The sequence below is a fragment of the Thamnophis sirtalis genome, unplaced genomic scaffold (genome assembly GCF_051295495.1).
Source record: "Thamnophis sirtalis isolate CommonGarterSnake01/CBP01778 unplaced genomic scaffold, rThaSir2_p1.2 scaffold_12, whole genome shotgun sequence".
NCBI lineage: Eukaryota > Metazoa > Chordata > Lepidosauria > Squamata > Natricidae > Thamnophis > Thamnophis sirtalis.
The window spans coordinates 5,389,615-5,412,829 of NW_028261392.1; the positions used below are offsets into that span (position 1 = coordinate 5,389,615).

General features: G+C 41.7%; 1 protein-coding gene across 1 annotated transcript in view; it reads left to right on the top strand.

Moving 5' to 3' along the window:
- The window catches only part of PCDH17 (protocadherin 17), a 208,861-nt gene extending 194,946 nt beyond the window's left edge, over positions 1-13,915 (top strand). Inside the window, 1 exon segment of the mRNA XM_087726270.1 lies at positions 12,899-13,915. Coding sequence (XP_087582396.1) covers positions 12,899-13,560 — 662 coding nt within the window. The 3' untranslated portion in view covers positions 13,561-13,915.
- The last annotated feature ends 9,300 nt before the right edge of the window (positions 13,916-23,215 follow it).

Genomic DNA, 23,215 nt, shown 5'->3' on the forward strand with positions numbered 1-23,215 from the left:
TTGATAACTCATAAGCACAAGACATATGGTATGTTCTCATAACAGGAAAACAGTTCAGAAACACATACATAAACACATAAACACTCCACACTAAATCATGGTACAAGGTCTTTGGTGTGAAGTCAGCTTTTTTTTAAAAAAAATACATATTTCATTAAACATTTTAAGGGAAAATATATGAAAAATGAAGGAAAAAGAAAAAGAGAAGATAAAAAATAACACAAGTTATACCTATGAACATGGAATTTACAAGCATCACATAAAATTCATTTTTTCCCAGCACAACACTAATTAATTGTAAGTAATGGAGTACAGTATATCATTTCAAAAACTCCAAAAATCACATTAAGCTCTTAACAAAATATAAATGTCAGGAAATGCAGTAAGTGTAATATGAATTTTTTAAAATAAAACTGTAAACTATAACAAATTCAAAAGATGTAATTCATTTTAATGAATGAGTGAAAAGGGGAAAGGAGTCTTGGCTTTTAAAATATATTTATTTCATATGAACGTCAACTTTCTTTTCCTTTCTTTTACACAATTATTTAAGCAATATATATTTATGGATCCTTCACATCACAGGGTTTGCATTCAAAAGCAGCTGTGAACCATAATATCTACATACATACAAACTAGGGACCTTGGAGGGGACCTTGGAGGTCTTCTAGTCCAACCCCCAGCTCAGGCAGGAAACCCCATAACATTTCAGACAAGTGGCTGACCAGTTTCTTCTTCAAAACCTCCAAAGGCACCCACAACTTCTGAAGTCAAGAGGTTCCACTGGTTAATTGTCCCCCCTGTTAGGAAATTAGTTTTAGGTTGCATTTCTCCTTGCTTAGTTTCCATCCATTGTTTCTTGCTCGGCCTTCTGGTGCTTTGGAAAACAATTGGAAAAAGACTGCCTCTTCATTACTGCAGCCCCTTAAATATTGGAACACTGCTATCATGCCCCCACAAGTCTTTTTTTCTCTCTAGCTAAACCCACTTCCTGCAAATATTCGCTATATGTTTTAGTCACCAGGCCTTTAATCATCTTTGTTGCTCCAAGTTCAAAGTATCTAAGCAGTTGGTTCCTTGGTCTCACCCATTTTCTGAAACTGAATTCCAAGTTTCTCAATTCCATGTATGATTGCTTTTTTGCAGGAACTGTGTATGTCTAGTTTAATGAAAAGAAGGACCAGGGGAGACGTGATACAGTCTTCCAATATCTCAGGGGTTGCCACAAAGAAGAGGGAGTCAAACTATTCTCCAAAGCACCTGAAGGTAGAACAAGAAGCAATGGGCGGAAACTAATCAAGGAGAGAAGCAACTTAGAACTAAGGAGAAGTTTCCTGATAGTTAGAACAATTAATCAGTGCAACAACTTCCCTCCAGAAGTTGTGAATGCTCCAACTCTGGAAGTCTTTAAGAAGATGTTGGATAGCCATTTGTCTGAAGTGGTGTAGGGCTTCCTCCCTAAGCAGGGGGTTGGACTAGAAGACCTCCAAGGTCCCTTCCAACTCTGTCTAATCTGGTACATTTTTCAATATTCCTCAGGCCAATTATGCTTATTTCCCTGCAGTTAGTAAGAAATGTCCATCTGGCTTCAGTTCCAAGTGGAGAGAAAGACACTGGAAATATGGAGACTGCTTGGAAAGATGGTTTTAATGGTGGACAGGACCACATGGCTTGAGGTCCTGGGGGGGGAGGGAAGGGAAGAGAGGGCCCTGATTTTATGCTCTCTCTGGGCTTTTGAATTTGAGCTAGTATTCTGATTGGTTGTCAGTCTCCCATGGGGTCATGTAGGGGCAACTGTAATGGCTTTTCTCCTAACTTGAGAAAGTAAAGACTCTTGAAACGGATTATTTCAAAAGGAACCTTTAATCAAGCAGGATGGAAACCATTATAAGCAAAGCAGCATCTGAAAACCTTTAGGCCATGCAAATGGGATTAAGCTGATAATGACTCCACCCCTTTGTATGCAGATTCTGACCAATACACAAGTGTGAAGATGCTTCCTTAATTCTTCTGCCCTGGGAGTCAATAAAGCAAACGTTCCCATGGCTATCTCTAGTTAGACATCAAAGTAATATATCCCACATGGCTACCATAAACATCCCTCCAGAGATGTTGGGAGCTTCAGTCTCCCGGTGACAGGAAACCCGTTGTAAAGTTGTAAAAACTCAGTTGTTTCAGATGTAGCTAATGATTTAACTCCGAGGCTCCCCTCCTCCCAATTGAATGGCAGTATCACTTTTAGGGATCTGACAGCAACTCTGTAGGCTGTCCTGACTCAGAGGCTTGGTTGAGCCTTGCTGGGTGATGTCATCTTCCCAGGTGCCACGTGGTGAGAGGGCTTTGGGCAATTCCTACTATGGCTCCACCTGAAGGGGGTAGATCTTTGTTATGTAGAATAGACTGGCCCCAAGCCTTCATGGCCCATTGACAGAGGTGGAGAGAGGCTGAATTTCTCCCTCCGTTTTAGCAGAAACATTCTGCCCTTTTAATATTGCCTAAAATATCTCATTTTTCCAGGAGAGGGGTGGATGCTGACTTCCTACAGTGGCACAGTATCTTATATATCCCTGTTCTGACCCCCCTCGTTCCACACCAAAGCACACTCCGAGCCAGAGATAAATTATGGCATTTAATTAACAGACAAACAGGTCCTTGGCAGTATCCCAGCACAGACAAGCTTGGGCAGCAATAAACACAGATAAGGCTTGGCAGCAATCCAGCCTGCCAAGCTCACACAAAGTTCTCCGACATTCGATTCTGTGTTGTCTTCTGCAAAGAGGGGTGTATGCACAAGTAACCTTTTTATAGTCTGGAGAGGAGCCTAATGACCATCAGATGAGTACAATCACCTCCTGTAATTGCATAATTGTCCCTGACTGCCTAGTAGCTCTTTGATGGTGTGCATCCAGGAACAACTCACTGCTGGCTTCCGGATCATTCTCCCTTGTCTCCTCCCCACTGGTCCAAGGCTCAGGTGCCTCCTGGTGGCCAACCAGCCTCTCTGCGCCCTGCTCAGAGTCGGAACCCTGTCCAGGGTCCTCCACATCCTCCAGAGCCGACTCAGAGGGCCCCTCACTGTCGGAGTCTGGTGGCAGCTCCAACGGCACCTGCTGGGCCACAACACATCCCTGATGGAGAACCTATGGCATGTGTGCCAGAGGTGGCAGGCAGAACCCTCTCTGTGGGCACATGCACATGCCCCATCACCAGCGGCTCTTCTGGAGCCTCCTAAACCTGAATACCAGCTGGCTGGTGCACCTGCCCCTCTGTTTACATGCACACCATTGCCAGATGCTCCTCTGGAGCTCCAGAAACCCTTTGGGTCTCTGGTGCCCCAGCATGCCCAAAGACCACCAGAAACCAGAAGACCAGCTGATCTTTGAGTTTCCGGGGCTCCGGGGGGGCAGGGGACGACATGCACCCAAGCGCATGCATATGTGCAATCCAGTTTGGCCAGCTCAGTTCCAAAAAGCTTCACCATCACTGTTATGTATAAAGCTTCTCTGTTTTCCTCGTTCTGCATTTCATCGCTCCGATGTACCAGCTGAGCTGCATCCTCGGTGACTTGGTTTCTTTCTTTCTCCTCCACCCCCCCCCCCACTCTTCCTGGTGGCTAATTTCTCTGATCTATATTCGGAACGGTTCTCCCTAATGTGCACACAGCACTTCTGGTTGTTTACCTCCCTGCCTCCAGAGACGGAGACAAACCCCATGGCTATTGCCGTTCCTTGTGCACACTTGAACTGTTCAGGTTTTATTTTCATCTGGAGGCAGGTGAGCTTGGATTCTGATCAAGAGCAACCGAGCATATCACTCTTCCGACCCAGTTTTTGGCAAGGCAACGAGAGCTGTGGGGACGCTTATGCATTTATTCCTGCCTTTTGAATGGATCCCGATTTCTCATCAATGCTAATTTAGCCATGGGCAGTGCTAATTGGCGCTGGAGCTTGTGAGAGTTTCTCCTTTCTTCTTTTTTTTTTCAATTCAAATGTTTTATTTTCATTTTTTCATTTTCATTTCATACAGTCACATATATACTATGCATGATTGGGGCCATATAACATTGGGCAATAGACACAGCCATCCTTGTACTCCCCAAAATACAAAACCAATATACCACTTCAACCCTCCATACACCCTTTCTTTCTCCCCCCTCCAACTTTCCTTTCTCCCCTCCAACATTCCCCTCTCCTACTTCCCCTCCCCCTCTATCACTCCTTTCTCCCCCTCCCTTCCATCTCACCCTCCTTCCAATCCTCTCTCCCACCCTCTCTACCCCTCCTTCTTCTTTCCCTCTGCTCCTCGCTTCGGTGTATTTCTACTATCTATCGATATATTCAGCTTCTTATTTTTATACTAAAATTAAAAAAAGCAACAGTATACAAGTGCAATCATGTTACTTTAAAATCTGGCACATATTATATTTCCCCCCTCCCCCCTCCCCCCTATAACCCCACCTCCCTTCCCCCCTCCCGACTTCCCAGAGCCCGTACACGGTATAACTTTTTATCAAACAGAGCTGTGGGGACGCTTACGCATTTATTTCTGCCTTTTGAATGGATCCCGATTTCTCATCAATGCTAATTTAGCCATGGGCAGTGCTAATTGGCGCTGGAGCTTGTGAGAGTGTCTCCTTTCTTCTTGTAACAGTTAAAACAGGGAGAGAAATCCCACTGTTCCTCTAAAACTACTTTTTTTTAAAAAAACACCCTTCCCTGGTCTCCCAGCTTGCAGCAAGTCAACGCGAGAGGCTAATATTGTGGTAAGCGGCTTGTAATGTATGATAATCAATACTTCAGTAATGTATGATAATCAATACTTCAGGACTGCTTTCTGCAATATGGCATAAAAGGGAGAAAGTGGGGAGGGGAGGAAAACTGCTAGTGAGTTTTCAACACTGTGGAACAAATGATGAAGAAGTGAAGAGGTGGGATGCTGAAGGACGAAACAATTCCACTTTAAAAGTAAAGGTAAAAAGATTCCCCTTGCACATATGTGTTAGTCGTGCCCGACTCTAGGGGGCAGTGCTCATCTCTGTTTCAAAGCCGAAGAGCCAGCGCTGTCCAAAGACGTCTCTGTGGTCATGTGGCTGGTATAACTAAACACCGAAGGCGCACCAAACAATGTTACTTTCCCACTAAAGGTGGTTCCTATTTTTCTACTTGCATTTTTACGTGCTTTCGAACTGCTAGGTTGGCAGAAGCTGGGACAAGTAACAGGAGCTCGTTATGCAGTGCTAGGGATTCGAACTGCCAAAATTCCTGATTGACAAGCTCAGCTTCTTAGCCACTGAGCCACCACATCCCTTTCTCTTTAAAAAGGATACAGGGAAAAAATGCAAATTATTAGAAACATGCAAATAAGCAGAGAAGGCCCAAGCATTCTGGAAATCCTGGAAAGGATATAGGGGAGGGTTTTAATGTTGGTAAGAGTTTTGTACCTTATGATTGATGATGAATGTATTTTTTATGATGGCTATGATCATGATTTATTAAGAGCCGTGGTTGTTCAGTGGTTAGAACGCAGGCTAATTCTGCTGACAGCCAGGAGTTCAATCCTCACTGATTGACTCAGCCTTCCATCCTTCCGAGGTGGGTCAAATGAGGACCCAGATTGTTGAGGGCAAGAGGATGACTCTGTAAAGCATTTAGAGAGGGCTGTAAAAGCACCATGAAGTGGTATTTAAGTCTAAAAGACTGTTGCTGTCATGATTTATCACTTGTAGCTTTTGTGTACACTGAGAGCTTATGCACGGAAGACAAATTTCATTCACACTTGGCCAATAAAGAATTTTATCAAGAGAGAGGGGGGAAGGAGACAGACAGATAGAGAAAGACGGAGAGGGAGGGAGAGAGAGAGGGAGGGAGAGAGACAGAGAAAGACAGAGAGAGAGGAAGGGAGACAGAGGAAGACAAAGAGAAAGACAAAGAGAGAGAGAGAGGGAGGGAGGGAGAGAGAGAGACAGAGAAAGACAGAAAGAGAGAGGGAGGGAGACAGAGAAAGACAGAGGGAGAGGGAGAGGGGGAGGGAGATAGAGAAAGACAAAGAGTAAGACAAAGAGAAAGAGAGAATGGAGTGAGAGGGAGGGAGAGAGAGAGACAGAAAGAGAGGGAGACGGAGGGAGGGAGAGAGAGGAAGAGAGGGAGGGAGAGAGACAGAGAAAGACAGAGAGAGAGGGAGGGAGACAGAGGAAGACAAAGAGAAAGACAAAGAGAAAGAGAGAGAGAGGGAGAGGGAGGGAGAGAGACAGAGAAAGAGAGAAAGAGAGAGGGGGGAGGGACGGAGACAGAGAGAGGGAAGGAGACAGAGAAAGACAAAGAGTAAGACAAAGAAAAAGAGAGAATGGAGAGAGAGGGAGGGAGACAGAGAAAGACAGAGGAAGAGGGAGAGAGGGGGAGGGAGACAGAAAGACAAAGAGTAAGACAAAGAGAAAGAGAGAATGGAGAGAGAGAGAGGGAGACAGAGAAAGGCAGAAAGAGAGAGAGGGGGAGGGAGGGAGAGAGAGGAAGAGAGGGAGGGAGAGAGATGGAGAAAACGGAGAGAGAGGGGGAACGAGAGAGGGAGGGAGTGTTGTAGGACACAAGGTAGGCAGCAAATACATTTTGTAATAAATAAATACATTTAGAAGGGACTCAAGCAAACTCCTCCCTGATTCCCTGGAATATAAAAAGGGACAAGGTCAACAAGATCAGACCTGCAAGTTTCTGTTAGTACAGCCTATTTCAATAAAGTGTAGTAGAGCAGACTTTTCCCTTCTACAATTTTAATACTTCATCTTTAATTCATCTGGTGCTTAGAAATCTTTTCGTCCTTTGGGGTAATCCAGGTCAAGAAACAGGCATGGCAAGAAATGCAGGATTGTTATGGGGTGTTTCGGTTTCTCTCTTTTCCTTATGAAGGTGGGGCTATTTTGAGTGTCTTTCTCCCACTTTCCTACTTTCCCAGGACTGGGAAATCTTCTTTAAGGTCTTCATTAAAACTGTCCTGTACTCTTTTGTAAAACTTTGAAATGGAAGGTTAGCTGGTATTTTAAACATAACTATACCCTTCAACAGGAGTTCAGCACTTAGATAATCTGAACAAATCTTAGAAACCAAATTCTGGGTGGGAAACCAACAGAAAGTCCCAGGTCCAGGAGGTTAAAAACAATCCTTGAGGGAGGGAATTGCTCTCAAAGCAGCATGGATGGAGCCACTTTAACCAAGTTTGGATGAAGTTTGTCTTTAGCTTAATCTAAGCTGTGATCATTGTGCATCCATTCGGAGAAAACCAGCTGGCTTTTGAAGAAATAATGGTGAATCTGAGGGGAAAGGCTGAACAACTCTTGACTTACAATTATTTGTTTAGTAACCAATTGAAGTCACAACAGCACTGGAGAAAATGACTTTTGACCATGTTTCATCCTTGTGACCATCGTAGCATTTTCATGCTGAGCAACTTGCTCCTATTTATGACTGTCGCGGTGTCCCAAGGCCAAGTGATCCTATTTTGCAATCTTCTGACCAGTCAATGGAGAAGTCAGATTCACTCAGCAACCGTGTTACTAACTTAACCGCAGTGATTCATTTATGACAGCTCATAAAATGGGACAAAACTCATTTGTCTACTGTTTTGCTTGGCCAACAGTTGTTAAGTGAATTTTTCCTTATTTTTGTATTTGTATTTGTATTTAAGTTTATTTTATGACCTTCCTTGCCACAATTGTTAAGTGAACCACTGCAGTTTTTAAGTTAATGCAGTTCTTAAGTGAATCTGGCTCCCCCCCCCCAATTGACTTTGCCTGTCAGGTGGTCGCAAAAGTGGATCATGTGACTCTGAAACTATCATAAATATAAGTCAGCTGCCACGTGTCTGAATTTTGGTCACATGACTGGTCTTAAGTATGAAAAACAATCATAAGTCAACATTTTTCATGCCATTGTAACTTTGAACAGCCATTAAATCAACTGTTTAAGTTGAGGACTTCTTTTATGTGATGTGTTTCTCTCTTCCTTGGATTTATATATTTTTTTTAATAATGTTTATGAGAGGAAGGGAAGGAGGAGAGGAAAGGAATGGAAGATAGAAGAAGGAAGGGAAAGGAAAAGAAAAAAGGAGAGGAAAGGAAAGGAAGGGAAGATAGAAGAAGAAAAGGAAAAGAAAAGAAAAAAGGAGAGGAGAGGAGGAAGGGGAAGATAGAAGGATGAAAGGAAAGGAAAAGGAAAGAAAAGAGAGGAAAGGAAAGGAAGATAGAAGAAGGAAAGGAAGGAGAGGAGAGGAGATGAAAGGAAAGGAAGATAGAAGAAGGAAAGGGAAGGAGAGGAGAGGAAAAGAAAGGAAGGGAAGATAGAAGAAGAAAAGGAAAAGAAGAGAAAGAAGGAGCGGAGAGGAGGAAAGGGAAGATAGAAAGTAAGGTAATGAAAAGGAAAGAAAAGAAAAGAGGAAAGGAAAGGAGAAGAAAGGAAGATAGAAGAAGGGAAGGAAAGGAAGGAGAGGAGATGAAAGGAAAGGAAGATAGAAGAAGGAGAGGGGAGGAAAGGAAAGGATCCCAGTTAAGTTGCAAGAAAACATCTCCCTTGTGCACAGAAAATTTGCAATAGGGATTTGATAATGAAAAGCCCTCTTTATACCTGCATTTCATACCATTGTAAATCCTTAAAAGGCTGTTTCAGCACAAAGCAAATGAACATCCTACGAGCAGAAAGATTGAATAAAAAAAAAAACCCAACAGACAAATATCAGAATGAATAGGATTCAAAATATAAATATCCTGCACATTTAGAGAGAGAACAAGGTACAGTCAATATTGCAAGCACTTTGAAAAACCATTTGTTAGAAGCGAATAGAGGTTTGAGTACATCTGGGCTTAAGGTTCCTATTGAAAATAAATTGGTCTTCCGTTAATTGAATTTGGACTCTTTTGAATCCCGCATTTTGTCCTCTTCCCCCCCCCAACCCAAATGCTTTCACATATTCTAATGCTTAATGAAGTGTCTTTTCATGTTGTACATTATTGATTTTTTTTTTAAGGAAATCCAGTTCCCAGGTATAAAGCAAAGCAGAAAAGGCTTGTGCAAAAGGAAATGAGAAGCCAATAGGTTCCAATCAGGTTTATTGATTATTGACTAAGATGGAACTAGTACTAAAATCTCTAATTATTAAAAGGGGTAACAACGTATATGTCTCTGCTAAAACTATCCATTCACCTATTTCTTTATTTACCTATCTACCAGTTTCATAGGCTGTTTTACTCAGAGTAGACTCTGGGTCAGTGGTGGGTTCCTATCAGTTTGGACCGGTTTGGACTAACTGGTAGTGGTTTTTGGCGGCCTGGGTCGCTGGAACCGGCAGCAACCTACGCCTGCCAAGCCCCCGAACCGGTTGCCATCAGTGCCACCATCTTGTTTTTCAGTTCTGTGCATGCACAGAACAATTTTAAATGCACTGCGCTTGTGAAAGCAACACACATCAAGTGCGTACGAAGCACGCACACGAGCGAACAGGCATTGGTGCCTGCCAGAACCCACCCCTTCTCTGTGTGTGTGTCTGTGTGTGTGTCTGTGTGCACACGCCACCACATACACACAAACATGTGTGTGTGTGTATGTATGTATGTGTATATATATATATATATATATATATATATATATATATATATATACACACACACACATATATACATATACATACATACATATATACATTACATACACATACACACACATATATATATATACACACATACATATATACATATATACACATACATACATATGTGTGTATATATGTATATACATATACATATACATACATATATACATACACATAAACACACACACATATATACACACATACATATATACATATATACACATACATGTGTGTGTGTGTGTGTGTGTGTGTGTGTGTGTTGCATTTGTGCTGATAAATAAATAAAGGGAGACTAGTAAAGATCTATTTCTAGCTATTTAGCTCTCATCAGCTAGCCATACCCTTACTGGGATTAGAACCTGGGCTGTATTACATATTAGGCAGTTGTGTTAGCCACTAAGCCACAGGCTCTCCTCCTTTATGTACCTTTATGTACCTATAAATGCATGTACACACACACATATATACATACATACACACACACACATGTTTGTATATATATACATATATACATGTTTGTATATATACATGTATATATACATATATACATGTATATATACATATATATACATGTTTGTATATATATATGTACATACATATATACATACATGTGTGTATACATACATACATACATACATACATACATACATACATACGTGTCTCTGTGTGTATGTATTTTAATATATATATGGAATATTCTTCCAGATTGAGAAGGCCCTATTTCCTAGATTCTGTAGATGACAGTCATTAAAAGAAGAAGTCTAGAAAAAGTCCTTTCTTAAATTTTGGGTAGAAAACAGTGGGATCGCGCATTCCTTGGATCAATCTCAGAGTATAGTAACTTGATTGTACATCAATGTAGTTTCCCAGAAAACAGTATAGATTAGTAGTCTTCAACCTTGGCAGCTTTCTAACTTGTACACTTCAACTCTCAGAATTCCTCAGTTTGCCATGTTGGATGAGGAATTCTGGGATTTGAAAACTACAGGTCGTAAAGTTGTCAAGGTTGCACACTGATGATGATTACAATGCTGATTTAATTTTCCTGCCCTGGGATTTTTCTGGTGGTCTCCTAAGCATGCTATAGCTTTTGGGGAGATCATCCAAGGCCATCTTAATCTAGCCACTTTCTGTGACTTACTTCCATCAGGTTTTAACTAATTCTTATGATGTAATCAAAGTTCTGCCTTTGAAGTGAAAATCCGCTCACAGTTCCTGCAATGGGCTGACCCAGTTTCTAAGATGGGATTGTTATACTGATCATGTAGAAGCTGTTTTCCCTGCCTTCTCTAAACAGGCAACCACTTACAATAATAGGTCTTCCATTCATTATATGAGTATGAGGACCTTTGAAAAGAGGTGCTTCATTAACTATTCTTGCCATTATTTGGAGAAGAAATAAGCAGAGTGCACCGAAATACAATAGGTTCATAGAAAAGGAAAACTCGGGACATTCTTCCTAATGGTATGAATTGTGCAAATCAATCTTCACTTTTTTTTTAATACCAACTCTCTGTTCCCCAAAGAGTAGAGAAGCTAGTTACACAATCTATTTTTTTTTTAAAAAAGCAGCAATAATACCTCTTTTGAAAAGCTCACATTTAATGCACAGTGGCAGAAAAATCCTTTCCTGTGTTCGGCGTGCGTGTGGATTTGGTAAACTCTTATTATTACTTGACAGTCATCCAGCAAAACAATCACAATTTAATGGGGATCCTCTGGGTGAAATTCAGCTTGCTTAATTTGTGTGAAACGTTCTTATTTCTGTAGAATAAGCCACTGTTTGGCTATTGGATCTGTTGGGGAAAGATAAATCTTTGGAGTCTCTTAGCTAACCTTCATTGTTTTCTCAGATTATATTCTCTGGTCTCTGAAAGATCTCTGAAGCAGATGAAGCTCAGGCTTTTCCCCCCCCTGATTCCAGTTCTCTATTAGCCCACTTCTATTAATATAGAAGGAAAGAGTTGGAAGAGACTGTGGAGGTCTTCTAGTCCAACCCTGTTCAAGCAGAGACCCTGTACCAGGAAACCCTATACTCTAGAGTTGAAATCTACAGGTTGCAAAGTTATCATGGTTGGATAATGATGATGATTACAATACTGATTAATTTTCCTAACCAACAGCTTTCTTGTGGTCTCCTAAGCATGAGACAGCTTTTGAATGTTTGATGTTTAATGAATTTATAGGCCGCCCAATCCCGAAGGACTCCGGGCGGCTTACAACAAAACATTTAAAAAATAGAAAAGTTAAAAACACAGAAACATAGATTTAAAAAAAGCCACAACATACACCCAGTCTAATCAGGGTTGGACCTCAGTCATGAGTTCAACTGTCCGGGGCCTGCCAGAATAGCCAGGTCTTAATAGCCTTTCGGAAGGCCATGAGAGTGGGTAGGGTCCAGATCTCTGGGGGCAGTTTATTCCAGAGGGTCGGAGTGGCTACAGAGAAAGCCCTCCCCCGGGTGGTTGCCAGCTGACATTGTCTAGTCGACGGCACCCGGAGAAGGCCCACCCTGTGCGATCTTATCGGTTGTTGGGAGATATGTGGCAGAAGATGGTCTCGCAGATATCCGGGTCCTAGGCCATGTAGGGCTTTAAAGGTAATGACCAGCACCTTGAGTTGCACCCAGAGACCAATAGGAAGCCAGTGCAGCTCACGGAGGATAAGTGTGATGTGGGTGTACCTTGGTACACCCAATATTGCTCGCGCAGCTGCATTCTGGACTAGTTGTAGTCTCCGAACACTTTTCAGGGGCAGCCCCATGTAGAGCGTGTTACATTAGTCAAGCCTTGAGGTGACAATGGCGTGAGTGACCGTGTGAAGTGCCTCCCGATTCAGATAGGGCCGCAACTGGTGCACCAGGCGAACCTGGGCGAAGGTCCCCTTGTCACAGCCGAAAGGAGATGTTCTAAGGTCAGCTGTGGGTCCAGGAGGACTCCCAAGTTGCGGACCCTCTCTGAGGGGTATAGAGTTTGACCGCCCAGGCATAAGGATGGACTAACCGAACTGTCCTTGGGAGGCAACATCCATTTTGGGGAGATCATCCATTCCTGAGTGAAACAACCATTGTTGCGCATTGATAGTAGCTTCAATAAATGAAGCCCCTTCGACCTGTTGGTTTGTGGCACCTCCCTCAAAAGTTTTAATTACGATTTCTGTCTTCACCCAGGAAGCCCTGTACCTTGAATGAACAGACTGGGATCTCAGCAGGTCAAGGCAGCTGATTAATGACGTTAAAATGACTTGTCGTCTCTTCTTCCTTTTGCAGAACAAGAGGAGTGCATTAACTGCACCGATGAATGCCGAGTGCTTGGTCATTCCGACCGGTGTTGGATGCCCCAGTTCCCTGCCTCCAACCAAGCAGACAACGCCGACTACCGAACAAATCTCTTTGTGCCCACGGTGGAAGCCAATGTCGAGACTGAGACTTACGAAACTGTGAACCCCACGGGGAAAAAGACCTTTTGTACATTTGGAAAGGACAAGCGAGAGCACACCATTCTCATTGCCAATGTGAAACCTTATCTCAAAGCCAAACGTGCCCTAAGCCCCCTCCTCCAGGAGGTCCCCTCAGCATCCAGCAGCCCAACCAAGACCTGCATTGAGCCTTGCGCCTCAACGAAAGGACCTCTGGATGGCTGCGAAGTCAAGGCAGGGGCCTTGGCCGAGCCCAACGGTCAGTACCTGTCACCCAGTAAACAATCCAGAGACGCTGCCTTCATGGCATCCGATCAGATGGCCAGGGTCTTCGCCGAGGTGCATTCCCGAGTCAGCCGAGACTCCGCCGATATGGACTCTGTCTTGGAGCAGATAGACCGTTCAAACAGGGAACTAGGGAGAGAGTCCGTGGACGCAGAGGAAGTCGTGCGGGAGATCGACAAGCTTTTACAGGACTGTCGGGCGAACGACCCCGTGGCTGTGAGAAAGTGAAGGAAAACAGAAACAAAACAAACACACAAACACACACAAACAAACAAAACATAAAAAAGACAGTCTGGCATTAATTTGCTTCTTCTGCTGAATTATATATTAAAAAAAGAAAAAGAAAAAGAAAAAAAATTCTCCCCTGGTTCTAAACTTTATACAGGGATGAACAAAGACCAATGCTGCTTTAAGGCTTTTAGTGAACATCTGAAGTGCCCTCCAATATGTTTGTTTCACTGCTCTTTCTTTTCTCTCTCTCTTTTTTTCAGATAACACTGGTTTCGTTTTTACCCAACTTCCATTAGAACAATATGATGTATGTTTTTTTTTAATTAAAAGAAAAAAGAAAACAAAAAAGAAAAATAGGAAGGAAGGAAAGGAAAGGAAAGGAAAGGAAAGGAGGGAAGGAAAGGAAGGAAAGGGAAGGGAGGGAGGGAGGGAGGGAGGGAGGGAGGAAGGAAGGAAGGAAGGAAGGAAGGAAGGAAGGAAGGAAGGAAGGAAGGAAGAAAGAAAGATTGGGGCCACTTTGACAATCGAAGAGAAAGGAGTAAGATAAACAGAAACAGAACTTTTAGGACCGATAGTTAATGTTGACTTCACTGTTTACCTGTAGACCCCATAAAAACCAGGGTGGAATAGTTGTGTGATAAGTTTACAACAGTCATTAGAGGTTTCTATGGAAAAAAAATCCCCAATCAGAAATCCAATAAACATACAAACAAATGTTCTTGTAGTCAGACCACCAAGTACACAAAGCATTAACGCTCATTTGTGATAGGCATTTCTGTATAAAGGCATCAGCCACATCCTTTTAAAAAAGAAAGAAAGAAAGAAAGAAACGAAAAGGAAAAAAAAATATATGGAAACCCCTCCAAATCCATTCCATAATTTCATTCAGCAAAAAAAAAAAAAAATATCCCGGTCATTAGTAACACGGCTCATGTCATATGAAAGTTAAATGTAAACGGGTCGAATCCATGTTTGTCCTGCACACGCATAAGTGAATTAACGTGATCAGAGAAGAAAGGGAAGGCGTTAGTGTCTAGCAAGAGTTGAGGGATATCTGAGGCACAATACAAGATGGCCGCTTTGATTGCCGTTACACGGGAAATAAGAGCGGAGACAAATTAACCTTATTAACACCCTTTTGTAATTCATTTATGGACACTGCCATAGCTCCAGTGCAGACACTGCAAACCTTCACCCGAACCATTTAAATGTGCAAAATGTAAGAAGATTCAATGTGTTTACATCAAAAGACATATTTTTTTCCTTGATTTATTGCCGATTCAGTGCATTTGAGCCAAATTGTTGAGTGTATAAGAGCTATATTGTGTATTTTATTAAATTAATATATAGTTGTGTTGCAAAAAATAATAATATTTGGGCTTATAATGTAAATGGCAAGTGTTGCCTCCGTAGCTGTCAAACTCTATGAGTTTTGTTCTCTCTTCCTTTTTTTCGTTCCACCCCCTTCTCCATACAGAGTGTGGGAAGCAGCGCCTCGGAGCAAATTCTCTTGTTAAATGTATGGTCTCCCGAGTTTTAACAGTACATAATCTGTTCAAAAATGTGTCTTGAGTGAGTTGATGGAGCTAACCGAACGGCAGACGAATCCATCCATCCGTCATGGTTGTGTGCAAGTCCTTGTAGAAGCTTCTGTCGCAACCCATGTTTAATAACAAAAAAAAAAATTACACTTGAACTGACATTTGGAAAGTCCTTGTTCTTTTATCAAGCGTATTCATTCGTTCCCATCGGTGCACGTCAGCCTACTGGGATAACACCCTTGTGGATGGACTCTAAGATGATCTGAATATTTTGACATGCTCCTCTTAATAGTCCTAGTATCGCTTAGGCATAATAGGCAGAGGGTCTGGGGCCGGTGGAAATATATTAGGCTCAAACAAAAATCTGAAAAGTAACAGGAAAAAAAAACACAACCAAAAAGCCTACATCCTGAGATTAAATATATTTAAGATACCATAACTACTTTTATTATGTTATTTTCTGTGACTTTCTGAGGCCTATAGATCTAGGGAATATTTTTATAACCCTAAGAAGACTATTAATCCAAAAATAAATGTTCTTAGGGCCCACAATGGTCTTAAATGCATTTCTGGTTATTTTAGCATTGTGGGCTATACAACGTGTTGGTGTCTCATAGTACGAGCTTTGATCTGCTTCCATGGACAATCCTTGTGCTGTTCCTCCTTTCACCCTCCTCCTCATTACGACAGTTTTTTAGTCATTGTACTTTTGCTCACTTTCTCTTGCACACACTTTCCTATATGTTGTTCTTCATTGGATTCTTATAAAAGCATATAAGTAACGTTTTCTTTGAATGACATTTGTATAAGCACAATGGAACGCTTAGGTCGTAGATGGTTGGTTGGTTGGATGGATGGATGGATGGGTGAGAAGCAGGTAGACAGATAATGTTCTTCATTTTTATGTTGGAATAAAATTGTGCAATATCCAGAAAACAGGCGGGGAAAGTGTTCTATATGAAATGCATGGTTTAATTTCTTCCATTTCTTGAAATGGAATGAGAATTTGAATGCCGGCTGATAATCAGAAACCAGGATTGTTCAAATGGGTATGAGTTTATTCCATGCTACTTCTAAACAAACAAAAAGGAATGTGGTAGTTCAGTGGCTAAGACTCTGAGCTTGTCGATCGGAAAAGGTCAGGAGTTTGGCAGTTCGAATCCCTAGTGCCGCGTAACGGTGTGAGCTCCCATTACTTGTCCCAGCTTTTGCCAACGTAGCAGTTCGAAAGCACGTAAAAAAAATGCAAGTAGAAAAATAGGAACCACCTTTGGTGGGAAGGCAACAGTGCTCCATGCACCTTCGGCGTTTAGTCATGCCGGCCACATGACCATGGAGACATTCTTGGACAATACTGGCTCTTTGGATTTGAAACAGAGAGGAGCACCGCCCCCTAGAGTCGGGAATGACTAGCACATATTTGCGAGGGGAACCTTTACTTTGACCTTTACCTCTAAGTAAGAATCTAAACTACTAACTATTAAGGCAAATGGGTGATAAGTAACAGTCAATGGAATTCGAGAAGTATATCTCTGGTTGGTGCAAAGGGAGCCCAGATTGATGATGAGATTGACCCCTCCTTCTATGTCAACTGGACATCTCCTATGATTGGCAGATTTCAAACTATATCAAGCCATTGATTTTCCTTTTTTTTTTTTTTAGTTTTTGCCATTACTAAACTACTGACGTTTTTTAAGGAAGAAAAAGACAAGGATTTGTTTTGCTATTTTACATCAATGCATTCTTGGTTCCCAGTCCACAAGATATATCGAGACTCTCTGGGTTACTCCATGTCAGATGAACTAATCTAAACCAAGTAATATTGAGAGACTTGATGGAAAGGGTATAAAAGTGTGGAAAAGTGTGTAATGATGTCCCATTGTACACCTTTATGCATATTATATGTCTAAACGTCTAAACTTTCCCCTGTCTACGCCATATATATTTTGGAAATAGACCAAATATTCTTTAAGAAAAAAGAAGTTATCCTCCTTAAGTCTCAAGAGCCTTTCAATTTGCATGTGGGTGAAAACTCAAGCTCGATGTTAAACTGGTAAAAATCTAGCTGATAAAATCCGGAGAGTAAAAGTAACAACGGACTTTCCTTCCTATCCCCTACTATTTCAGTGAGTTCCATACTGAATCCATTGGGGGGGGGGGTTGTTGGGAGAACAGCTTTGGAATTTCATGCATATATCAACCTTTTTTAAAAAATTGTATCACACTTTCTGATATTCTTTATCCTAGCAATGATGAAAGTGGGTAAATTAGCTCCAAAACCATTAAGTTTCACTATTTTTTCCAGGGTCTTTATCATACTTTGGTGGACAGGTCAGTAAAATTAGGACCCAGATTGTTGGGGGCAATATGTGTTGTGGCCCTCCAGCGGCCAGAGGAGCTGGTAGCAGATTCGGACAGTGAGGAGGTTGGGGAGGAACATGGGCCATTCCTGGAGTCTGGGGAAGGCTCCAATGAGGGCTCTGTGTCAGAGGAAGAGATGGGTCCTGGGTCATCCAACAGTTATCAGCCTTCAGAGTTGGAGATCAGTGGGGCAGAAGAATAGCTGGGGCCTGTTCCCAGTGTGCGCATGCACAGAGTTGCCAGAGGAAGAGAACTGCTAAGGAACAAAGGTTGACTTGGGATTAAGGCCACAGGTGGACAGTGAATGGCCCCTCCCATAGAGAATAAAAGAGGAGTGAAAGGGGAGTGGAGTTTGCAGGAGACAATTAGTTCATTCCTGCATTCTTGCCACATATTGCGGCATCTGAAAGATATCAGCCTGGCCACTCTCCAAGCCTGATAAAGATCAGTAATTGTGAACAATCGTGAAAGACGGTGGGAGAGGAAAAAATTTGCTGGAGAGGAATTCACTGTCAATTAAATAAAAGGGGTTTATCAGGACGAGGACTCGGTTTTGTGTTTCTGGGGGAGCCTAGATCAGAACAATATGCTGGCTTTGTAAAGTGCTTAGAGAGGACTGCAAAGCACTGTTAAGCAGTATATAAGTCTAAGTGATGTTGCTGTTTATATGTCCTGACTATTTTGCCCCCAAATACCAAGATAATAGATGAATTGCCAAGGCAATTTGTTCATGTAAGTTCATACAGCAGTTTGGTTCAGTGATCGAGGCATTCTGTCTAGAAACTAGGAGATTGTGAGTTCTAGTCCCATCTTCTGCACAAAGCCAGCTTGCTGACCTTAAGCCAGTCACTTTCTCTGAGCCCTAGGAAGGAGGAAGTAACAAAACACTTCTGAAAACCAGAAAACCACAAGGATTTGTCCAGGGATTCTCGGAGAATCAGATGTGATTGAATGGAAGGGCGGTTGGGGTGGGGGGGAATCATGGTTTGAGTATCTAGTTATAATTTTCCACTGGCAGCCTAATTATTCCTCTGAAACTTAGCATTAGGGTGCATTAAGTGATGTCAGAAAGCACATTTCTAAGTGGTTTGCATTCAGGAACCAGCAATTCAGCTACAAAGGCACAAATAGTGTACATTCATTTAACATGCAGTGTTCCGGGAAAAGCCTTTGTTAACGTGAAAAAGGAATTCCTCTTGAGATACTCCTGCCAAGGTTGGTTTCATAGCATAGCTGTTTAATATTTCTATCTAGTGGTGATCATTTATTTCTTAGACTTAGATCCTTCAACACCCATGATTCATACTTGTTAAGTTCAGTTCATGGGGTGACGTTATTTTTTAGGGGTTGACTCAATCCACTTGATTTTTGGCATCTTATATGAAGTCCTTCCCTCCTTTCAGAATCTAATATTTAATGAGTAGAAAAGGATCCACAGAGCTGGTATTCAGCCAGTTCTGACCAGTTCTGGTTAACCGGTAGCAGAAATTTTGAGTAGTTAGGAAAACTGGCAAATACCACCTCTGGCTGGCTCCGCCCCCATCTATTCGCTGCCCCTCGAGTCTCAGCTGATCAGCTGGGTCTTCTTCTCTTGAATGGCGCTGGAAAGCAGCTTAGTGGGGAGGGGATGGAATGGAGGTTTTGCAATATCCTTCCCCTGGAGTGGGGAGGGAATGGAGATTTTGCAGTATCCTTCCCTTGGAGTGAGGAGGGAATGGAGATTTTACAGTATCCTTCCCCTTGAGTGGGGAGGGAATGGAGATTTTGCAGTATCCTTCCCCTGGAGTGAGGAGGGAATGGAGATTTTACAGTTTCCCTCCCCTGGAGTGAGGAGGGAGTGGAGTTTTTACAGTATCCTTCCCCTTGAGTGGGGAGAGAATGGAGATTTTGCAGTATCCTTCCCCTTGAGTGAGGAGGGAATGGAGATTTTGCAGTATCCTTCCCTTGGAGTGAGGAGGGAATGGAGATTTTACTGTATCCTTCCCCTTGAGTGAGGAGGGAATGGAGATTTTGCAGTATCCTTTCCTTGGAGTGAGGAGGGAATGGAGATTTTACAGTATCCTTCCCCTTGAGTGGGGAGGGAATGGAGATTTTGCAGTATCCTTCCCCTGGAGTGAGGAGGGAATGGAGATTTTACAGTTTCCCTCCCCTGGAGTGAGGAGGGAGTGGAGATTTTGTAGTATCCTTCCCCTGGAGTGGGGTAGAAATGGGGATTTTGAAGTATCCTTCCCCTGCGATGCCCACCAAGCCACGTCATGCCCATAGAACCTGTAGTAAGAAAAATTGAAAAAAAATGTGAATTCCACCACTGATCCATCCAATTATTCTTAACAGTCGCAAGCTAACAAAAAAGTTGGTTGGGAAGGCATTGCCAATCTAGGCCACTTCTTTTTTCAAAATAGTTGTTTCTGCAAGAGCTATATATTTATAAGCCCTATGGAGTTCATCGTATGGGATCATCCATAAAGATGAGATCCAGAGATGATTAATAATGGAGGAGTCCAGAACATCAATTATGTAATCTGAACTAAGCTTCATTCCTTAAAACGTGTCCTTAATGACGGGAAATAATATTGTGATCTCATGGTTAAATGTTAAGATTTAAATTAAAACAGAAGAATCTTGATTTGTCATGTTGTGTATGTGTGTGTATGTGTGCCTGTGTTTGTGTACACTCAGATGACCAGACTATAAAAAGTTTTGTCTTAATTGCTGAGAGCTTATACTTCTCCAAATAGAATGATGTGCATCAGATGGAACAGTGAATATTAATAAATGAAATGCATTCTGTATTTATAATGGGAAGGGAGTCCCATTGAGGGGAAGAACAAATATTTAGGTTTTTCTTCTTGTTCCCCATGCTAAAAGTTTGTTTTGGAGTTAAAGGGATGTGTTGCGTATCTGGAAAGGTTATAATATTCTACTGTTCTCCAATTTGTGAAAATAATAGACAGGGATGAAACATGTAAGTTGCTTTGGGATCAATCCAGACATTCACAGATATGAATATGACTCTCCTGTTGGATCAAGTTGATTTTGTGTTTCAACAAGAACTAGGAAGATGTCTCTGGAGGTTAGCAAGGAGGATGCAAAGCTTACAGTATCTCATCCGTTTCTTGGTTTTTAATATTTGCTAATAGGACATGCAAAAGTAATTCAGACATTCAATCTACTATGGTGTGTGTGTATGAATGGAAAACATGTTGTGCAATTAAGCTCATGACAAGTGATAATGTATATATGACAAAATGGAACTGGCACTGTGAAAAACACTATATCCACATTTGATGATGAATATTCTACGAAGGCCCTGGCAATCCACCGAGAAGTGTACATTTGGAGAACACAATTCACACATAATTTCTTTTGGCGAGTGAAGATTATCCCTTGGCAAAGTAAGGAATAATCTTACTTTGGTTTTTATACGTATGTACGTACGTACGTATACACACACACACACAAACACGTAAATATAAATATAAATATATATTTTTGTCGGCAGTAGAAGGCGGGAGCAGATCAGCCTTCAAACAGCAAGCAAATTTTAGTAACGGCTGAAACTTTGCACACTTACTATAATAGCAATGGATGCTATCTTAACCCTTTCTCCAAATCAATAGAATACTATAGCAGTTAGACTATAGAATAGAATAGAATAGAATAGAATAGAATAGAATAGAATAGAATAAGGAATAGAATAGAATAGAATAGAATAGAATAGAATAGAATAGAATAGAATAGAATAGAATAGAATAGAATAGAATAGAATAGAATAGAATAGAATAGAATAAGGAATGGCATGGAATGGCATGGAATGGAATAGAATAGAATAGAATAGAATAGAATAGAATAGAATAGAAGAGTAGAGTAGAGTAGAGTAGAGTAGAGTAGAGTAGAGTAGAGTAGAGTAGAGTAGAGTATTGGAGTGAAGAATGGAATGGAATAGAATAGAATAGAATAAGGAATGGAATGGAATAGAATAGAATAAGGAATGGGATGGAATGGCATGGCATGGCATGGCATGGCATGGCATGGAATGGAATGGAATGGAATAGAATAGAATAGAATAAGGAATGGAATGGAATGGAATAGAATAGAACAGAACAGAACAGAACAGAACAGAATTCTTTATTGGCCAAGTGTGATTGGACACAGAAGGAATTTGTCTTTGGTGCAAGGGCTCTCAGTGTACATAAAGAAAAAATAAAATAAAGTACATTCCTCAAGAACCCTAAATACAACCCTTAGTGATAGTCAGAGGTTACGAATAAGCAATCAAATCATACTAGGAAACAAATGAAACAATATAAATTGTAAAGATGCAAGCAAGATGGATGTAGTCATAAGTGGGAAGACATACTAGGAAGAATGAGAAGAATAATAGTAATACAATCCAGTGGTGGGTTCCGGATTCCATCTCAACCGGTACACTGACACAGGGACCAAGCTTCCACCTCGGGCATACACACAGTGCACACATGCGCACCCACCACGCTGCGATGCTCCAGCTGCTCTGCGGAGGTCACACAGGTGCCGTACGCTGCACACACATGCACAAGTGGCCCAGTTGGCTTAAATACAGGTAAGGAACATGGACTGGTGGGTGGGTCCTCCAAAGCACCATTCCGGTATGGTGGCCACTGCTACAAGCTGTCACCGGTATGCCTGTACCGGGGCGTACTTGCCGGAACCCACCACTGATACAATCTTAGTAAATAGCTTGACAGTGTTGTGGAAATTAGTTGTTTAGCAGAGTGATGGCGCTCGGGGGGAAAACTGTCCTTGTGTCTAGTTGTTCTGGTGTGCAGTGCCCTATATAGCATCTTTTTGAAGGTAGAAAGCAACCTCAATAAGCCAATTTAATAAAAGCTCAATATCATATGATTCCAGTTAACCTAACTCTTGAGGTTGAAGAGAGAAAACAGGAACTTTTAGGATGTCTTTCTTCTTCGTTGAATATCTCAGGGTGGTGTAAGAGTTGAACACCCCACGGGTAGGGTCAATGATTGAGGCAATGGCATAAAAATCTGTGTACAACTCATGTACTCTCTCTCTCTCTCGTACACAAACATATGACAGAAAACACGGGTAGGGTCAATGATTGAGGCAATGGCATAAAAATCTGTGTACAACTCATGTACTCTCTCTCTCTCGTACACAAACATACGACAGAAAACGATATGGCCTTGAGGATGCATTCATTCCATAAGTAGCGGTAGGAATATAATTAAAATAACTACAGTGGATGAAAACATTAGAATGGAGATGTGGTGAACTTCATTCTCCTATGCAGACTGATTTTCGCTTTGTGCACAGTTGACGCAACCCAAAACGTCAATTGGAACATTGATTTTGAAGCACACACTCAACCAAGCCCACTTTTTTTGCAAGTTGCTGGAGGATCGTAATTTTTAATGGATGTGAGTTGCAAAGCATATACCTTTTCCGTTTTATAAATGTACTAACTTGCCGTACTAACAACAATCCCTTCCTACTTCATCTCCTGTTCACCAGTAACAAAGCGGATGAACCATAGATCCTCATTCAAACAGCAATAAAAGTCAATTATTCCATAAAACCCGTGATCTATGATGTTCCAAGAAAGCAGTCAGACACTAAGCATGAATGAATGGCAGTTCTACACTTCTGGGCTACATCCAAATGGAGCTTCAGGACAGAAGCTTGATTCATGCCTCTTGTCTCATCTCATCTGAGATTCATGTTGGTATGTTGTGCTGAAATAGCAGTTA